Source organism: Colletotrichum siamense (assembly GCF_013390195.1).
Source record: "Colletotrichum siamense strain Cg363 chromosome Unknown KSG_Cg363_contig03, whole genome shotgun sequence".
NCBI lineage: Eukaryota > Fungi > Ascomycota > Sordariomycetes > Glomerellales > Glomerellaceae > Colletotrichum > Colletotrichum siamense.
The window spans coordinates 2,761,386-2,779,609 of NW_023501016.1; the positions used below are offsets into that span (position 1 = coordinate 2,761,386).

The 18,224-nt window shown below is 55.8% G+C and overlaps 5 protein-coding genes across 5 annotated transcripts; 3 read left to right on the plus strand and 2 right to left on the minus strand.

The window, feature by feature from the left end:
* Positions 1–4,006: 4,006 nt before the first annotated feature.
* On the plus strand, positions 4,007–4,530 carry CGCS363_v004734 (uncharacterized protein; the record flags this gene model as incomplete). The annotated part of the gene is made up of 2 exons (XM_036636583.1): positions 4,007–4,013; positions 4,073–4,530. The coding sequence occupies 2 exons, from the start codon at positions 4,007–4,009 to the stop codon at positions 4,528–4,530; spliced, it is 465 nt and encodes a 154-aa protein (XP_036497322.1).
* Positions 4,531–4,963: 433 nt separating this feature from the next.
* CGCS363_v004735 (uncharacterized protein) lies at positions 4,964–6,277 on the plus strand (the record flags this gene model as incomplete). Its single annotated transcript, XM_036636584.1, has 1 exon — positions 4,964–6,277. One exon carries the CDS (start codon positions 4,964–4,966, stop codon positions 6,275–6,277), a length of 1,314 nt encoding a protein of 437 aa, XP_036497323.1.
* A 2,748-nt stretch (positions 6,278–9,025) lies between these two features.
* On the minus strand, positions 9,026–9,808 carry CAH (Cyanamide hydratase; the record flags this gene model as incomplete). Its single annotated transcript, XM_036636585.1, has 2 exons — positions 9,026–9,540; positions 9,589–9,808. 2 exons carry the CDS (start codon positions 9,806–9,808, stop codon positions 9,026–9,028), a joined length of 735 nt encoding a protein of 244 aa, XP_036497324.1.
* Positions 9,809–11,454: 1,646 nt separating this feature from the next.
* On the minus strand, positions 11,455–15,026 carry pof10 (F-box/WD repeat-containing protein pof10; the record flags this gene model as incomplete). The annotated part of the gene is made up of 2 exons (XM_036636586.1): positions 11,455–14,564; positions 14,621–15,026. The coding sequence occupies 2 exons, from the start codon at positions 15,024–15,026 to the stop codon at positions 11,455–11,457; spliced, it is 3,516 nt and encodes a 1,171-aa protein (XP_036497325.1).
* A 1,550-nt stretch (positions 15,027–16,576) lies between these two features.
* CGCS363_v004738 (uncharacterized protein) lies at positions 16,577–16,981 on the plus strand (the record flags this gene model as incomplete). Its single annotated transcript, XM_036636587.1, has 1 exon — positions 16,577–16,981. The coding sequence occupies one exon, from the start codon at positions 16,577–16,579 to the stop codon at positions 16,979–16,981; it is 405 nt and encodes a 134-aa protein (XP_036497316.1).
* Positions 16,982–18,224: the final 1,243 nt, after the last annotated feature.

The window sequence follows — 18,224 nt, forward strand, 5'->3', positions numbered from 1 at the left end:
TGTTGTTGTCGCCAGAAGGGGTCCGACGCCACGAGGAAGGGTATTCGTAAGGGTCCGTGACTAAAGGCTGTAGAAGGGGATGCGGCGCAGGACCATTGGAGGGCGTTGGATTGACGTAGTTTAGCGGCCGGGACAACGGCAGCAGCTCCAGCTCGTGATGATTTGCTGAGGCGAATTGACGGTTGTCGGGCAAGCAGTGCCTGTCTGTCTGTCTGTCTGTCTGTACCTTACGTACTTGGAAGTAGATACCTTAGGCAGGGGCAGGGGAGACTGAGAAATCAAAAGAAGAAGGCACGGCAGGACACTTGCACCCGCCCGGCTACTTTCTCAGATGGAAAGAGCACCGCACTGCACCTCAGCAATTACCAATTACGTGCGCAAGAGCAAGGAAAGAGGCACGACGGGATGTCTTTCCGTGTCAGGAACCCTGACCCAAGCACCTCAGCTTGCGGACCTGAGTTGGAGACTGCCAGTCTGGGCTGCCCAGTGCCAGAGTTTCTGTCATTCGACTCGTCCCATCACTTCCCGTTGTCCACCACCTACGTACTTCAGTCATACCTACAGCCAGGGCAGCAACCTCACCACCCACACCCACCGGAGTCTCCGTCCCGCCTCCGGCCTTGTGCGTGCTGAACGTGGACTTGGACGTGAGGTCCATTTTCAGTCAGCAGCCAATGGCTCGCCAGCTGAGGTGGAGAACGCAGAGGGATGCAACTGAATCTTGTCTCCCGTTGTCTCCCGTTGTCGGCCCTGCAGACCGGCCCTGCGCGGTAGCAGCAATGCACATCACGGTTCCGCAACGACGGATGCCTTTCGATCCAATGCAACCGTGGACCGCAGCTTCTCCATCTCTCCCCTTTCAGCGCCAGCCATCCTCCCCACAAGCTGGACCCCAACCCGGCTCTTAGCACGACAGATATACACCCGCCTTCAGGGACCGCCTCTATTCTGGGTTCAGTTGTTTTGCAGTCCAAGAGCCCGCTGCCGCCGTCGAGATTCCTTGGCGGCCTTATGCTGCGTGCGAATAGCTGCCCCTTTCAGACCCGTGGGGTTGTGTTGCTCGCTTCTGCGTGGAAACACCAACAACATGCGACGCGACGGTGCGACAGCCCAGGACCACGCCCGCTGTCGCTATTGATTCACGGCCACGGAATAACAACTTGCGTACCTTACCTTGAGCTGTAACCTACCGGAACCGTGCCGGAATCCGCGACGTGCTCAGAGACCCAATCAGTCCCATCATCCCTCACGGGCCACAACTCGTCGAGGCCTGCGGCACCGGCTTCTTCGGGACTGGACTGGAAATAATTTCATCAATTCATCTATAATCGCAATCATAATTGTCAACCCGAACAAGACAGAAGAAAGCACCACGAAACAAACTTTTCCTGCTCCGCGGCCCAGACTCGTCTACCTGACACCTCTTCAGCCCGGCCAGGCACGCCGCTAGCAGAAGAACCAAGCAGAACCCAGCAGCATCTTTGCCACTAGCAAGAGCCACGAGAAACCAAAGACAAGTCCAAGGGAAGAGTGCTCCTGTTCCGCTGCTGGTAGCCAGCACCGCACTCGCTTGTTGATCCTTCTGATTGGGTCCCGCTGGTCATGATGCCGACCTCTTCATTGCGCGGGCGAGAACCGCAACTGGCGGGAGACGACACGACCAGAAAGACTCTTCGTCGCGTTTCTAGACAGCCTGGGCCGGTTGACGGCCTCACTGCACCGACAGTGGGTCTTGGTCAGGAACAGGTCCAACGATCACTCACTCAAAGTCATCACTTGTGGCCCTGGAGAGTGAACCGGGCCAAGACTGACTCGCATCCCGGGAACCGTTGAAAAGACGCCCGCATCACTGAGGCTATCTATCGGCAGTCAACATGTTCCATGCCAGGCTGCTTGTAGGCCTGTTGCAACGCCATGGCTCGGCAGGTATCTGCAGCGCCTTGGCTGACTGTGCCTATGCCGTGGTGAACTGCAGTCCCCTCCCTACGCAGTGGTTACAGTACGCTATGTCTGATAGCCGGTCATCATGGAGCCGTGGTGTGATGTCGGTCATCACCGCAGCCATCGTGCAGATGTCGGAAATGGCGAAGAACTTCATGAGCCCCTTGAAGCCGCAGAACCCCCACGCGTGCCGACGCGCTGGGCACTGAAGGCGGACTCCAACTGCTCACCTCCCGAGCTTCGGACAGCAATTACTCGTCCAATCTCTGAACAAATGCCGAGCGGAGAAAATGCGCTAGGCCCGTCCGTCAGACCTGGGTTGACCCTGTTTCAACCCGTCTTACTACACCGACCTCTGAATCCCCTCTCTGCCCATCGGCTGATAGAGACTCCATGCGCTCTAGGCAGTGTGAAGTGGCTAGCTGGTCAGCACAACGGCATCCCTTTTGGTCAGCCTTGCGTGCCGCAGAAATGCAGCGTCAATGTTTGACCGACCTTTGGCAGAGAATGGTGGCTTGCTCGTTTTACACATCCCAAGGGCCATGGGGTGCTCCGGGAAATCGTCACTTCAGATTGGACGACGACAGCAGCCACTGGCTACTTTCTCTCCGTTCGTCCTCCTCTAAGCACCGAGCATCGGCGCCGTCTGTATGTTCTAGACAGCCACACTTGTCTTGGTACGGACGACGGATGTCTCCCGCGCGCACGGTCGCCGCACCCGAGCTTCACAGAGTTGGCGGAGGTGGACCGCAAGAGATTGTCTCAGTGAACTTTCCGTGATGGCCTGCACCCATCCGAGTTTTGGAGAAGGGTTGAAATGAGGCCAAGAAGGAATAGCGACGCGTTCGCGCAAGCCCCGACCGTCACTCTACCCGCCGACTAGGCCGCAAACGCATTTAGACTCTGCTTGCTCGGTCTGTCTGGGGGATCGTCGCCAGGGCAGTCAATGACAGGCCGATCAGTGCTCGATTCCGGTGACGTTGCAAGATTGAGCTCGTCTTACAGGCGGGCGGCCAAGTGTCTATCGGAATGTAGAGTGCTTACTGGGTGTGTCGCCGGCCATCCCATAACTGTGTTTTCCGACGACAGACCTATTCTGCCTTACCTGAGTCTCCCTTGAGCGCGAGGTCAGTAGGCTGAGACATACGTCGGTCGTGAGTGGTCACAAGCACATCAGAGACACGAGATGGAAGCAAAGACGCACTCATTCACCTTTCCGGGCTCGAATCGCGGCCAATGTTCGTCATCGACCTGCCTCGGTGGACCGTTCGGAAGTTTTTCTCCCTCGTACAAGGTCTTACTTCGCAGCATCCTTCCTAGAGCTGCTGGATCTCACTGGCTGACATGCTGGACCAAGCATGCAGAGGTGTCAGTGATCATCCTTTTCTGCAACTTTACGAAGTCGGAGGCTGCAGCAACTTGGCTGGTGGCAGTTGGGGCAACTCCATCTCATCGATCCCATGTCCTGGAAAGGCAGTCCCTGGTGCCTGCGCGGTGCGACGCTAGAGGCCCAGCCGCGGCGGTCTTTTAGTTGACGGCGGGCCAGTTCTAATGAGTCGGTTCATGTGTGTTAGTGGCAACCAAGGAAGTGCTGATTACCTACGCTAGGGATGTTGGGGCACCTGGGTCGTTTCCCGGTTTCCTTTACTCGAGTTGACCAGGCACGCGTAGAAGCTGTCACCCGCGCCACCATCCCGAACCAGCAGCCGATATCGAATATGAACCCCTTCGCGCCCTAGTCACGGGCGGCGTCCCGGCTGGCTGTCCGTTTACCTGCTCCCGCTTCTTGTCTCTCCGTTTTCGTCTCGTGCCTCGATCAGTAATGAAATGTGATGAGTTTGAGGTGCACTTCTTAATCGGCCTGACAGCAATAACCCTTTCTCTGGTGCTGTCCCGCCGACACGACAGCATCGCGTCTGGACCCCAATGGCGACGCGGACAGGGATACGTGGGACAGACGGGGACGGGGATCGCGGCTCGGGAAGACGCAGCAACGTGAAACTTGTCGATATTGTACTGTTCTCTCTCGCAACCTTCTCGAGTACAGTTCATGCAGTGGGCGGCAATGGTGCGTTACACCAGTCAACATCGCTTGGCACGATTGCGGTAAACTGACAAACGCACAGCACAGCGCGTTGCGCATTTCCCAAGACAAGCTGTGGGTTTCAACCGCACAACGTCAACCAGCTTAATAAGTCCGTCGTCGCAGGACGCGTTTCCATCTACTCAAGTCGAAACGGCCTCAACCATTCAATCGGCAAGCGGGAGTCTTCTGTCTGCAACAAATGGACAGCCGTCAGCATCTCGGTTTCCAGGAGGAACCCTCTCGGTGACAGGAGAGCCAGGAACAGGCCGCACACCGCCCCCAACATCAGACGAAAGCAGTTCGCCGATCTCGAGGAGTTCGATCTCATCGAACGTGGCCAATGGGACGTCCCAGGCCCCAGGCGTCGTCAGCACGTCAGAGGTGTCAAACTCGACGTTTACCAGAAACCCTTCAAGTACAGGGTCATCCGCTCTTTCAGACGCCTCCTCCCGCAGCCTGAGTACTTTACCCATAGCGAACACATCAACGACAAGTCCAAGTAGAAGCGCAGTTTCGGCTTCCATAACAACGTCGATATCGGGTCTCGAACCATCGTTTCCCATCAGCAATGCCACAATATCCGCCTCGCCAAGCGGCAACTCCAGCAGACCCGTAACGAATCTTACCGACACGGTCGAAGGAAATTCAGTTGTGGTCTTGACGGTTCCCACGGGTTACGAACCAGATGTGTCATGCATATCGACCAGCGACGGTGCCGTACCGACAACCTGGTCCATCGTCTACACATCTACGACGACTTTCTATGGGGATCCGGCAGACTACACGCCCCCTCAGCCCGAAATAACTGTCCCAATCACATGTTCTCCTTTGGGTATAGGAGAAGGAAAATCGAAGTCGCGCATAGCGTCTGGGTTCGCGACATGCACGGATACGAGTGGATGCACCGCCGCCGCTCTGCCATCCATGGTGCTCACCATGTCCACGCCAAAAATAGGACCTATTACGACCTATACGTTCGTCACGACGGCCAAGAACCCGTCAGTCGTTTATTCTCCCATCAGCACACCACGGTACGGCCATGATCCTGAGACGAAGGCCCCGCAAGATAAGCACACAGCTGTGAAACCTGCCGACAAGCCCACCGACAATCCCCGGCAGCCGGCCCCCAACGACCAGAAGCCACCCGACTCGCCGACAAACCAGCCTCAGCCGGCCCCAGACAACCAGAAGCCACCCGACTCGCCGACGAGCCAGCCTCAGTCGCCCCCAAACGACCAGAGGCCACCCGCATCAACGGTTCCGCCACGTGAGAGTGTAAAGGAACCACCAAAAGCCACTTACACAATCACCGTCGAGCCCACCAAGGTCATCGTCAACGACCAGACGTTTACAGTTACGAACCCCTCCGAGACACGTCAAGTCAGCGTGAGCGGTGCGGAGTTCACAATCAACCCAAGCGAGGTAGTTGGCGGAGGTACCATTGTTGACCGGCCGGGCAATGTTGGCCGAAGCACCGTGGCGCCTTCGAGCACCGTCGTGGGAGATGTACCAGTCGTCGTTGCACCAGATAGTTTACAAAATGTTGTAGTGGTCGGAGGGACGACGTTCGAGCTGCAAGCTACACCAGTCGTGGCCGTGGTCCAGGGGCAGACCATTACGATTCAGTCTTCCGGTATCGTGTTCCCGAAACAAACGGTGTCGATCAATCGATCTTCCCCGACACAGACGGAGATTGTTGTTGCGGGCGGCGAGATGGTGACCGCTATTGGTCCCAGTGTTGTGATCGTTCACTCGACGACGTTCACGTATGGTCTGGCGTCGTCCACCATCACAGAGATTGTCGACGATGATACCATTCTGATAGGGCCATCAGGGGTCATTGTGCGCAACGTGACCATGGGCGGCCCAAACGCGAAGGCCTCGGACACGGCCTTTGAGATCGTGGGTGGTGCGACGATCACACAGGTAGGGGCTTCGGTGGTGGTCGTAGAAGGCAAGACGTTCACGGTCGGTCCAGGGAGAGGAACTACGACGACCGTCATTGGTGGTGAGACCATCACAATTGGCCCATCCGGGGTAGCTGTGTCAACCCTCAGCTTGCGCTACCCCTTTGGGCCGACTGTTGTTACCACAATCAGCGCGCCGACAGCCACAGCGCCGTCGGCGCCGGCACCTTCGGAGACGAAAACGAATGGCGGCCCAGGTGTGAGGCACGCGAAGAGGACAGCAGGTCCCCGACTTGAGTTTTGCATAGCGATCGGCGTCTGGGTTCTGGGTCGGTTGGTTTGAGACACAAGGTTCATGACAGATGTACCAAGGCGTTTACGGTTCTTCTCTCTTGGTGAAGCAAGGCCTGGTGTAGCAAGGCTGGAAGGAGAAAGGCCACGGATTTGGGAAAATGGGGCTCTGCGCAGATGCGGGAAGGGCTGAAGTGTTGCCATCGACGGGCTCATGATGGCACGACGCCCAGGGACGGCTAAGGCGGGACGTGGGTGGGGGAGGGGGGATGCCTTCAATGCGACCTCACCGACGTCCTTCGAACTGTATTATTATACACCTCTAATCATAGTTAATGCTGCTGCCAATGGGCCTCGAGCGGGGACGAGGTCGCAGCAGCAAGGCACAGCCTCTCACGGCCGCACGTCGTCATCGGCCTTGCGGCTGTCAAAGGCCATATCATGAAGGGTGCCGAACGATAAATATGACGCGCATCATATCATCTGAATTCCAGCGACGTGGGAGAGAACCATTCTAGAAAAAGGGGCACCGCCATCATGATTGGGTTGCGCAGTTTGGGGCTGATCTGGAAGAGTTCAGATGATACAGGTGCACGAGTCGGCGGCCATGTTGGATACTGTGCGAAACTCACAAGCGAGGTGTAGGCCCCATGGTCGATTTGCACATGGCTATACGTCACGGATAATCCCTGTCTCGGCGACAACGACGATTGAGTTCCCCTGACGGCTCGCTCCAACCATGCCCTGGCTTCGGCAACGACATCTTTGCCGCAGCACACCAAAACCTCTCAGCCTTGGGAGGAGCCGTGGAGCCGACGGGGGCCGGCTGGGGGGAGAGAAAGCGTGACGGACGGGATAGGCGATGTTCGATGTTCGATGTTGGACCGGGGGCCATACACATACCACCCGCGCGCGCGCCTCTCTTCGTTTTGAAAAAGCCGTCCCGCAGTCCGTCAAGGTCCGAAACCAACCCACAGCCAGCCCGCCCAGAGCTGTCAAGCTAGCGATGGGCTGAAAACAACATGATGCCTTTTCTCAATCTATCCACTACCTGGTTTAAACGCCAAGAGGTCGGGGAAAAGGGACGAATGGGGTCTCCCGGCAGATAGATTGGCTTCTTCACTTCAGCCCTTCCTGCTACGGTAACAGACCTGGAGGCGACGTTGAGGCGTGGTTTCTATTTTGCGATTCTTGTTCCCTGTTTTCTCTCCCGCTTTGCAGGGGGGGGGGAGGGGGGGGAGGGGGGAAGTTCTAGAATATCTTGGACGTCTCATGGATGCAAAGCTGGTTGATAGAGGCAGAGTTGAATATTCCAAAGGGACCATTTGCGAGACCGATCACGCGTAGGTCAAAAAAGGTCGGGATGAGACGGAATGGAATGGGACTATGCCGGCGGTTCTGGTTAACTCTAATACTAAGAACCGCTAGCTTCCGTAGTGGAAGCGTTAAGACAATGTCTTGTGCCAGACAGGAGGGTGCGGGACTGGATGGACGCTACGCAGACTAGACCGGGATGACATATTGGTGAGATATTGTGCCCCCTTCGGAGTCGGGTACCGGCTCCGCGAGGGCTGGGCTCCGGAGGATGGCTACTCCGATCCAGCTGGTGTGAGGCTTTGGTGAGTGGTCGCTGTTCGAATCGCTCGTTCGATGATGGACCAGAGTATGTGAATCGTCAAGACATCAACTTCAAGGTCGCCTATCAGCCCTACGTGAAAGACAGACGTCACGGGTCTCACCGGCTGGAATTTGGGTAATCCCGAACTCGGAGGGTTTGTAAGACGGAGGAATGTGATGGACATGTGTGTTGTCTCGGGAGCTTATCTGACGGTTGCTCTGCAAGACACTGTGGCCATGCAAGATGTGACGGAGACGACAAAGTCCCAGATTCATGACGAGGAGTAAGAGAGACGTTGAGCACTCTTGTTGGGATTGTTTTGTGATGACGGTGGACTTAGTCTGACGGGCTGGGGAAGTAGTCGAATGCGTACGCCGAGAGTGCCCAGACGGAACGGCCCCCGGCGCGGGATGCTTGCGGTCATGAGCTGGGTCCGGCGCTGATCCGGGCGGCATCTGCAGAATTCCCTATTTGGACTGTTGCGTGGGGAGTTTTGGCGGCCGTACAGGAGCTGTGATATCAGCTTTGGAGACTACTTTGTTATCCTGAACCACTCCGCAAGTCACTAAACACGTATCAGAAGCTATCGCACTCTATATGGCATTGCTAGAACTCTGGCGTACATGGTAGTTAAACTACAGGCTGTAGGGTTAGCAGAAGGACACATAGAAGGGGTTTAATGTTGTTCAAGACGTCTTCGGCTTCCATAGGCACTGCCTGAAAGTCGGTACTCGGCACCGCGAGCTCAATCTATCACGTCGAGTTCAACTTTTACAACTTTTACAAACTCACAACAATTGCGAGCAAATAGTCTGTGAGTTCATATTCATTACGGGAAATGATGGGTCTTCTTTGGAAGCAATATCAAAAGTCTCGGATGCCTCATCCGAGCCTTCATTGCCATGGTTCATAACCCGACAATATCTGAACCTCCTTGGCAAGAACTGGTATCCCACTGATTGCAGTGACAGTTCCTCATACAGAATTGGGGTCTAGTTTCATAACAAGTACTCTTTTTGATGACCAGATATATTCAGTTGTTCATATGCCCCATCACGATTCCCCGAATACCCGTTGCAACCAGGGGCCGCATGAATCCATATACGAGCGTAGGACAACACCCAACTTACACATACACCTTTGCATCCCTTGGATTGACCTCCTCCTTACTCTAATGTTTAATTACTCCCACTCCTTCATCAAAGTGTTGCTCTCAATCTCCCTATCAAAACCCACAATATGCGTCGAGTGGCACCATGGCTTGATCTCCTCCTCCTTCCGAATCGTCCCTGCAAAGAACGAACACCACCCCAGTCTCGGGTGAGCCTCGTTGATCTCCCTCCTCGTCTTGTCGTGAACCATCTTGTCGAAGTCCTTCACGTTGGGATGCCTGCCAACGTTGTCGTACAGCGTGGCCAGCTGGATCAGCTGCCCCAGATACGTAATCGTCCCGTCGACGCCCATGTCCTGGTGGCGGATGATGGCTTCGCAGACGGCCTCGGCCTGGTCTGTGGTGGCGCCATGGTCCTTGAGGGCTTTGAGGGCTATGATGCCGCCGTATATGTCGAAGGACATGCGGGTCGCGGTCAGGTTTTCCTCCGCCGTGCCGATGTCGTGGAGGAGGCAGGTCAGGGCCCAGGTCACGGGGGAGAAGGAAGAGGCCTTTTGTGGGAATTGTTGTCTGGTGATTGCCATGCCTGTCAAGGGTTGTCAGCACGTGGCTCTATGCATGTCAGAGAACGTACCATAGTAGAAGACCCTCATGGAGTGGTTGAAGGTTTGAGCGTGGAGGTGGTCTTTGGCATAAGTCAGAGTCTTCGCGATAATCGGGTCATCGGATGGGAATTGGATGTCTTGGACTGAGATGGGTGCCGGTTCGTGGAGGAATGGTTTGTCGCCAAAGATCTTTCCAGCATCGACTGGCACGGCAGTCCACCCGTTGGCCTCGATGTCGTGTTGACACATGTTGTTTATAATGATGGTTGAACGACCCACGAGCTGAGGCGAGTCTTCGGAATGTATCAGTGCCAGAATGGCGTTTTGTTTAACCTGGAAAAACCTCTTACTTATGTACTCGGTGCTGGCATGACACAAACGTGTACCAAACCACACATGAGCGCATAATGACAAAGACCGGCTGCCCGCTCATAGCTCGGGTGAGAACATAACCTCCTCCGCTCACCCGGGGCCGAAGGGCGCGCCGGCGGCCGACTTGGTCTCGGAGCTTCTTGCCTGGTCCCCCCCCTTATTACGGAGTTGACCCGCCTGAAGGGCGCGATCGACATAGACTGTCAACATCCATTCGCAGAAGCTCGTGGCTTCAACTTATGGTTTTGAAGACATTACGTTAGAGAAACCTGACGTTAGTCAGCCCGGAATTCGGGTCGAATGGGCATGCCGAATGATTTCAAGTTGAGTATGACGTCCCTGTCATTGACATAATGATATAGAATATGACGGGTCAAGACCACTTCATCTGGAGTCTTCTCGATTCCAGCGGTCGGTTAGACTGCATGGCACCAAGCTTCGGTGACCATATTGCAGGTCCAATATCATCGTCTGATTTACTGCGATTACCATATCTACTCAGAAAGCCAAAGTAAATTAGTTGAGGTCTATCCCAAGCGTACCTCAGCATTCTCTGTCTCTGCCGCATTTCAATTCTGAGAAGGTATTCGTTCTGTATGATGCATTGGGAGTCGCGCGTTCTTGTCTCCCCTCGTCAAATATCCCCTTTCTGCTGTGGCAAAATTGAGACCAATTTGCATGCGTGATATTGTCAACCGCTTTACAAACTTCGAGTAGGTAAAAAGGTACGAGACACTGAGTTGTTTCTGGCCTAGTCAATATATAGTCCTCTCAGACCACCACTACAGTAATGATCCATAGCGGCAGAAATTTTCAAGCTGTATAAGCTTTCACCCCAGTACAACTCCAGTCTGATTGTAGTCAAATACGGCCAACTGTCCAATAACTGTCAGCCAGGGAACCTCCAGAAAGCCAGGATCAAGACAAGATTTGCCTGTTCAATGATTATACCAGTTCGATGATGCTCGACCGTGAACAAGACGGTTGCCTCCTGAGACCTGGGTCGTTATTAACAGCCGCGCCTCGTCATCGTCACTTTCCTCCGCCCTGCTCGCTTGCTCGCTAGTCTGGTACACGTAAGTGGTTGTCCGCCTGCTCCTCTATCCTATATTTCAATGTCTGCAACAGCACCGCAAGGTATCCGGACGCCTAAATAAAGACACATCACCATCAATGACGTCGTTCTACATTGGTCCACTAACCTCATAGTGTCGGCGAGGACGGGCTGAGCTCAACATACAAGTCAAACTGCACACCTTTCCTGCATGGCGCTTACTCGCATGATCTGTACAACAACCCAACGGGAACAGACCTGTGTACGGGCTAAAAGTATCTATTCTCTAGGGTTCTCATGAACAATGCTCTATAAGCAAGAACCCGGTTGGTATGGGTATGAGCAGACGAATCTTACTCGTCAAGAAGTAGAGTAACGGCATTATCTGCGACGATGCAGAAGAAAAGGACCAATTGCTTCACACAAACACGAAAATCAGACAAGCGCAACTCAAACCAGCAGACCATCCTCACATCCTCCCTTTCCCCTTGCCCCTGGTCTCCAGCACGGGAAACTCCTCCTGCTGGAACTGATCTTGCTCAATCCCTAGACCCGAGTGGCCGCTGCCGGTAGCTTCCTGGAGGCTGAGCCTCAAAGCCAACTCGAGGTCGTCTTCCTGCGGCGGGGGTCTGCTGGAACCAGCGTCACCGGCGCTCAGGGCCAGAGCAAGCTCCAGGTCGTCGTCCCTGGGTGTGGCTCTACTGGAGGACCCTACTGCGTTGTACCCGGCGTTGGGTGTGTAGCTTGCTGACGGAGATGTAGAGGGTGACCGCTTCGTCTTCTTACTCGCCTTGGGCTTATACTTGACTGCAAACTCGTAATCGCCTGAGCTGTTGCCTCGCGGCGACGGTCCAGTATCGTTGACAGCCTCCATGAGCGAGAGCCTAAGCGCCTGTTGAATTTGCACTTCGTATTCACCCTCCTCGGGCACCGGAGGGGGCGGTGTGAAGCCGGTCACACTTGGCTCCGGCGTGATCGTATCGACTGTGCTCTCGCTGAACGAAGACGCCGTGTCCAAGCCGCCGTCAGCTGCCGAGCCAGTGTCGCTGGCGCTAGTACGCCGCTGCTCCTCCAACAACAAGGTCTCCTGGGAGATCATCTCAGCGTACTGGATGGCCTCCTCTTCGGTTAAGTCGCCGAACGCACCAACGCCGAAGCGATTGCGCAGCCAAGCATCTTCACGAGCCTTCTGCTCCTGCTCTCGGCGGAGTTCCGCGGTTTCGGCGGCGATATAACCAGACACGTTGCCACCCTGGCGACGCGTCGCAAGGCGGCCGTGAATATCAGAGTGACGAAGACGGCGCTTGCGGCCGGGAGGTTGAGTGGTGGCGCTGTAAGCCCAATAGCGCAAGAAGGCGCCAAAGGAGGTGATGCCGCGCAGGACTGTCGGGTCAGGGTCGAGGTAGATGGCCCGCGCAGCCGGATACGTGTCGCCACTGAGTGAAGGGTTCATCGTCAACATGTGACGAGGGACGCGACCCGCGGAGCGGGCATTGAGGGTGCGAAGGGGCTCCAGAGTTGAAGCAAGAGGGTCCCATGCCTGGACCAGGCCGTCGGTTCCTCCGTGGACGAGGTAGAGAGCCGTTAAGGCCAGGCAGGAGATTTCAGGAGAGTCTGTTTGGATCACTCGAAGGGGCTTGACCTCCGTGTTTTGTTGGTCGCGCATGTTCCAAAGCACCACGCTGCCTGTCTTGGTTCCGACGGCAATCATGCGGGTCCTTCGGCCTGGGATCTCTGCGACACTCTCCGCGGTTTGCGGTGACATGGTGGGAGTGGCAGCCGACTTGTGCCCGAAGTGGAGGGGGTCCTCGTAGAGAGTCACAAGAGCGTGAGAGGAGAGATCTACGGCAGATGCTGTGATCTCTGACACCTTGTGGCTTCCCAGTGCCAGATTGGAAACAGACCATTCGTCCAGCGAGCTGAGCGTGGCCGGGGGAGTCAGCAAACCCGAAGAAGCCGGCGTCACATCGCCCTTGCTCGGTTGCTGTGCCACCATAGGCTTGACATCGACGATGCCATCTCCGAACAAAGACGTCAAGACCGGTATTGACTCTTCCAAGGGAGTGGAAGCATTTTCGGCACTAGGCCGGGGCGTTTGGGCGACAGATCTAACAAAACGTGTGACTTCGGGCTCCGATTCGTCAAGGCCACAACGGATGGACACGATGATTTCTCCTGCGCCGCCGCCATCGTCGTTGGCAAAATCGACTTCGAGTCTTCTGCGCATGTCCCAGCCGTCGCAGACTCTTCGGAAATGGTTAGGCTTGTATCGCATGAACTTGTCAATCTCGCGAGCCTCTGCGACGAGCTGCTCCCTGCTCAACTTCATCGCGTCCGCAGGAGATCGAGGAGAGTAAGCGCCCTTGAGCGCATGCTTGTCCAGATCATCGGCCTGTGCCTGGCGGCGGGTCTGGTCGATGAGCTGCCAGTAGACCGATCTGCCAGCGTACCAAGCGTTCTTGGTAATGTCCTCGCCCTTGGCTCGCTCGACGGGTGACTTAGGAACATCGACGAGGTAGTAAACCTCGCCCAGGGCGTTGAGAGCGACAGCCCAGACTCGCTGAGCGGTCTTGCGCTTTTGAGTATACTGCTCGTCGACCTTGAGAGACACAATGGGGACGCCTGGGCTGAGAACCCAACGTGCCGTCATCTCGCCGTTGGCGTGTCGGGGACCGCTACCGTCTCCTCCGAGGGCATAGCATGTAACAACTCCTAGCGTTGAACCTGTCATGATACCGACGACCGAGTGCGTCATGTTGGGCACCGCTGTAGACCTGGCGATCCAGACACTCGAGAGTGCCTCTGACAGTTCCGGGATCTTGGGAATGTCAGGATACGTGTCGATCACGCCGGTGTCAGTGCCGAGATATCGACCACGCAGCTCGTTTGCGGGACGGAAATAGGCGCGTCCGCCGGGAAAGCCTTCGCCAGAGATAAGCCCATAAGGCTGGCTGACGTCCATGACATTGGGGCATGCAGCAGGTCCGTCTCCAACGCCGTATGGCTCCAATTGTGGCATAACCTCATCCAGCTGAAGCGTCGAAAACGGGTCGTTGAAGCCCCATTTCTCGACTCTCCCGTTGGTAGGATCGCTAATTGTCCCAACACCCAGGTCTGCCGCTCCGTGGATCGCCTGAGGAGGCTTCTTTGCGGCGGCGGTAGAGAACACGGCGTGTACGTGCGTAACAACCCAAGGCAGCTTCGAGTTGTAGGTCAGAACGGCACTTGATTTTTTGCTGCTGCGAGTGGAAGACCCAATGCCGGAGCCCGGCTTGCCCCTCACAAGGCCCCGAAGCAGACGTGTGCGCAGCAAGTACTCGCTCCTCCATGTGGCCAACGGCGTCAGGCGCGCGAAATAGCGCGCCTCAGATCGCACAAATTCGGAGGCATCTTCTTCAAGGGGGCCCGAGCGAGGCTTCCCGGAGTTATCATCCAGCATGACATGGCCCGGGAAGAATCGCAAAAAGGCCATTCGCCACGCATGGGGGGTGGTGACGAGGGCGTAGAAGCGCTTCGAGACGAGCGCCACCGCCGAGTGGGAATCGGGATGCAAGTGGGATAGGACATGGGTCAAGATCTCTGCGCAGTCTATTAGCCCTCATGTGTACAAATTTCCGAGGGCGAGCACGGCATACCGTTAGGAAAGTCTGTAAGCTGAACGCCATCAGGTCGTGGATCGGATCGCTTAATGACTTTGAAGCCCAATGGCTGTCGGGGCGAGGGCGTGAGGGCATTCTCGTAATCAATCACTCGTTGACCGGCGATGGAGGGATAGGCCTCGGAAGTAAAGCTGGCCCTGTCGAAGCTCAGCCCGCGAAGCTTCTCGTCGAGCTGGGCAGCGCTGATGGCGTCGAGTGAGTCACGGCGGCCACCTTCCGGGACAGAGCGCGGGGATGCGCCGCCGGAGTCGGCGCGACGGAGCTGATCGACGCCGGTCGGCTGTTGGCGGTGACGAAAGCCATGCTGACTTGAGGTGGAGGGGTTCGAAGGGTTGTCTTGTTGGTTGCGCGTTTCCGAAGACTCAGTTGGCCAGTGTTGCATAAAGCTGTGGTGGGGGTGTTTGTGGGCAGGTGGCGGGCGACTGTGCAAAGGCAATGTGCACAGTCTTGGGATAGAGAGGGTATATTGGGAGGCAAATAAGCGCGGGCGGCGTGTTGGAATGCGATGCGGATGCTACTGGAGCGTGGGCGTGTCGTCGTCGTGTACTGGAGTTTAAGTGAAGCTTTGCGAAGTCGCGTTTCGTGACGAAATGTCCCGGGAGATTGCGGGCGTGGATTATCTCCGGGCCGGGTCCTTATCGGCAGAGCTTTGACGGTCCCGCCTATCGCTCATTCAGAGCATCACCAGCAGCATCACTAGGCAAGATGCAGACCACAATTTGAATACGACTGTCTCATTCTATTTTGGAAGGAGGCACCCATTCTCAACAAGTTTGTTGGAAATTTATTGAGTTGCACGCGAAAATGGGGAAGTCATCGGCCCAGGTATCGCAGACAGCGGCCTCAGTGACGAAGGACGCATCCAAACCGACGTCGACATATTAGGCACAGAGCATTCGTCTTTTGGAGACATGTGAGCATACCCTCTTATATTTTCCACAAATCAAGACTCGAGCTGATCGATAGAGAAAGAACAAAAAAAAAAGAGAATAAGCCAATAATGGCAAAAGATGAAGATGCGGCCAGTGTGGATTGAACACACGACCTTCAGATTAAGTGATTGAAGTTGACTTCAGTCTGACGCTCTCCCAACTGAGCTATGTCCGCCACATTCTTCGAATTGCGATGTCAGTCCGGTGCCAACAGCAGTCTAGGAAGCCACACGCTAAGCGGTGGAGCTCTGCGAACCAGTCATGCTAACCCCCCCCCCCAGTGGAGACGACCAGCGGCAGGCCGTATCCTGAGCAATCAACGGTCTTGTCTCACCTCGATGCCTTTGGGAATAACCTCGGAGCCGATACCAAACACAGCTTCAGTGAGCATTTCCCTCATTGGGAAAGTCAGCAGCGAGACACGATGTCATGAAAGGGGGCAACTGCGACTGTGTGGGGATCTGACACTGTTCTTGTCAGCTCTGCAGCAGCTGTGGCACCTCAAATCCTTCCAAAGTCCCTTTTCACTCAAATATTGCCCGAGACGTCGGACTCCCCAGCACCGTGATTCACGCACCTGACGTTTGACAGGCTTGACACATGCAGAACCAAGGAGGCACGGCTGACAAGAACCTGACAGAGGCACCGCCAACAACCAACACGACCACGACTCGGATCCATATCGCAGGGCATTCTTGGGAACTTAATATCCGTCATCCTGCTGTCGTTCGTTTGATCCACACAGTATTCGGCCTCAATTCCTTCGAAACAGAGTCCATTTCGCTAGAACCTGTCTCTATCCGTACCCAACGCGGAACCGATCCTTCGTGCCCCAATTCTGCAGAAGAACACGGATGCCAGACTGTTGGGACCGCCGTGTCCTGGGACCAACATTCCACGGTTCGCTTCGATGGCGGCCGACGACCGGCCTGAATGGTGATAGCCACCGTTCTCAGCCGGCCGATGTGGTCTCACAAACACCCTGGGACTCCAGATTTAGATGCCCGGACCCCGGCGGACTGGTTCGGCATCGCACCACGTCGAAGCGGCCACCGCACACCTGAAGTTTCGACTCACGAACGTCGGATATCTTGCCTTTGACAACTGCACTCAGGAACCGCAGAAACGGCCCTCAACCGTGGGCGTTCATCTCGTCAAAAGCACGGACACCGGCAACCCTACCAGCAGTTCCTGCAACGATTCATTGTTCCGCCGTATTCCCGCCCAACATGAGTCGCGCAGCCAGGGCAGAGAGATGCCAGCCTGCTACGGTGCTACCAACAGACAGGACCCTGGGCTGGGCCACGTAACGGTGCCCATGAGCGCACCCCCCTCCCATTTCCCTCTCGCTGTGATCGACCCCCGGCTCGAACCCCCAATCTCCATCTTCGGTGAAGCCCTATGAAGAATGAGACAAGGGAACGGCCCCCGTCTTGCCTCCCGACGCCCAGGGTCTTATTCCTCTGTTCCGCGATGATTGCCTCCCGGCTGCCACAGCGCTCCGCAACAGTTGTTCACGCGCTGTGGTTCCGTCTTCCGCACCTGGACATCCCGTTCTTTGAATATCAAACTCTGGGCCGCGAACTGCGGCACAGCACGACGTGACGTGCTCAGCCCGGAAGGCACACTACCAGCCATCCAGGCCATCATTGACACGATCGTCGCGGTTGTGACTTGAGCACGCGATCACGGCCGCTCAACTCTCACAACCCCAGGGAATCGGATCAGCCCCTTCGTATCTTGCATCCCAAGATTCTTCGAGGATCAATCACTTTTCATAAAGACCGTGCCCGCGACGCACTGACAGAGCATATGGGAATAACGACTCAGGAACCCCGACATCCGGCCCGGATCCGACTTTAAACAAGAGCATGGGCCTTTGGATCAATCACATATCCACCCAGAAAAACAACAAACCCACCTTGTTCACAAAAAGAGAGACCGAGTCAATTTCGAGAGAAACGAGCTCCATCTGCCCAGAGTGACGTAGGTACCCGCACAGTCACCCATTCCCTTGGGCCGCGCTCTGACATTTGCCAGAGTCCGAAGAGTCAGTACCCCATCACCGCGTAAATGAGGAACAAGACGCCCCCAATTGCCCCCATCGGCAAGCCATCTCGGCTACAGCGCTGCTCTCCGCGCCTGATCTTCAAGACGAGAACATCAAAACAAGTCTCGAATATTGCAACGGGCAGAATATTCAACAGAAGAACTGGGGGTATCTAGCACATTCGGGCAAGTCGGCACAAGGACAAGACCCAGACAGAGAGACGTTGAGGCTCCAATTTTGGCCGTTTCCCGTTTCGAACCCCTTTACCGTTCTGGGCGTAGCGTGCTGTCAAACGGCTGTCATCAAAGAAACTTTCCGAGCATCCAGAGTCAACTCATGCCTGACGCGAGTCTATCAAGGATTCAGGGTTCCCCCTTCTTGTTCGTCCCTGAAAATCACTCAACGAGAGAAAACTAAAGCCCGGGGGCCTCTGAACTCTCCGCCAAGAAAGGAATAACACATCATGAAATGGGCAATTGCTGAATACCACCTTTGGAGCACGCGAACCCTGAACAATATGTCAACCTCCTTTCCGACCCCCTCGTGCCCTCGCGTCCAGAACATCAGATCATCCCACTAGGGGAGCCGATCAGGGGAA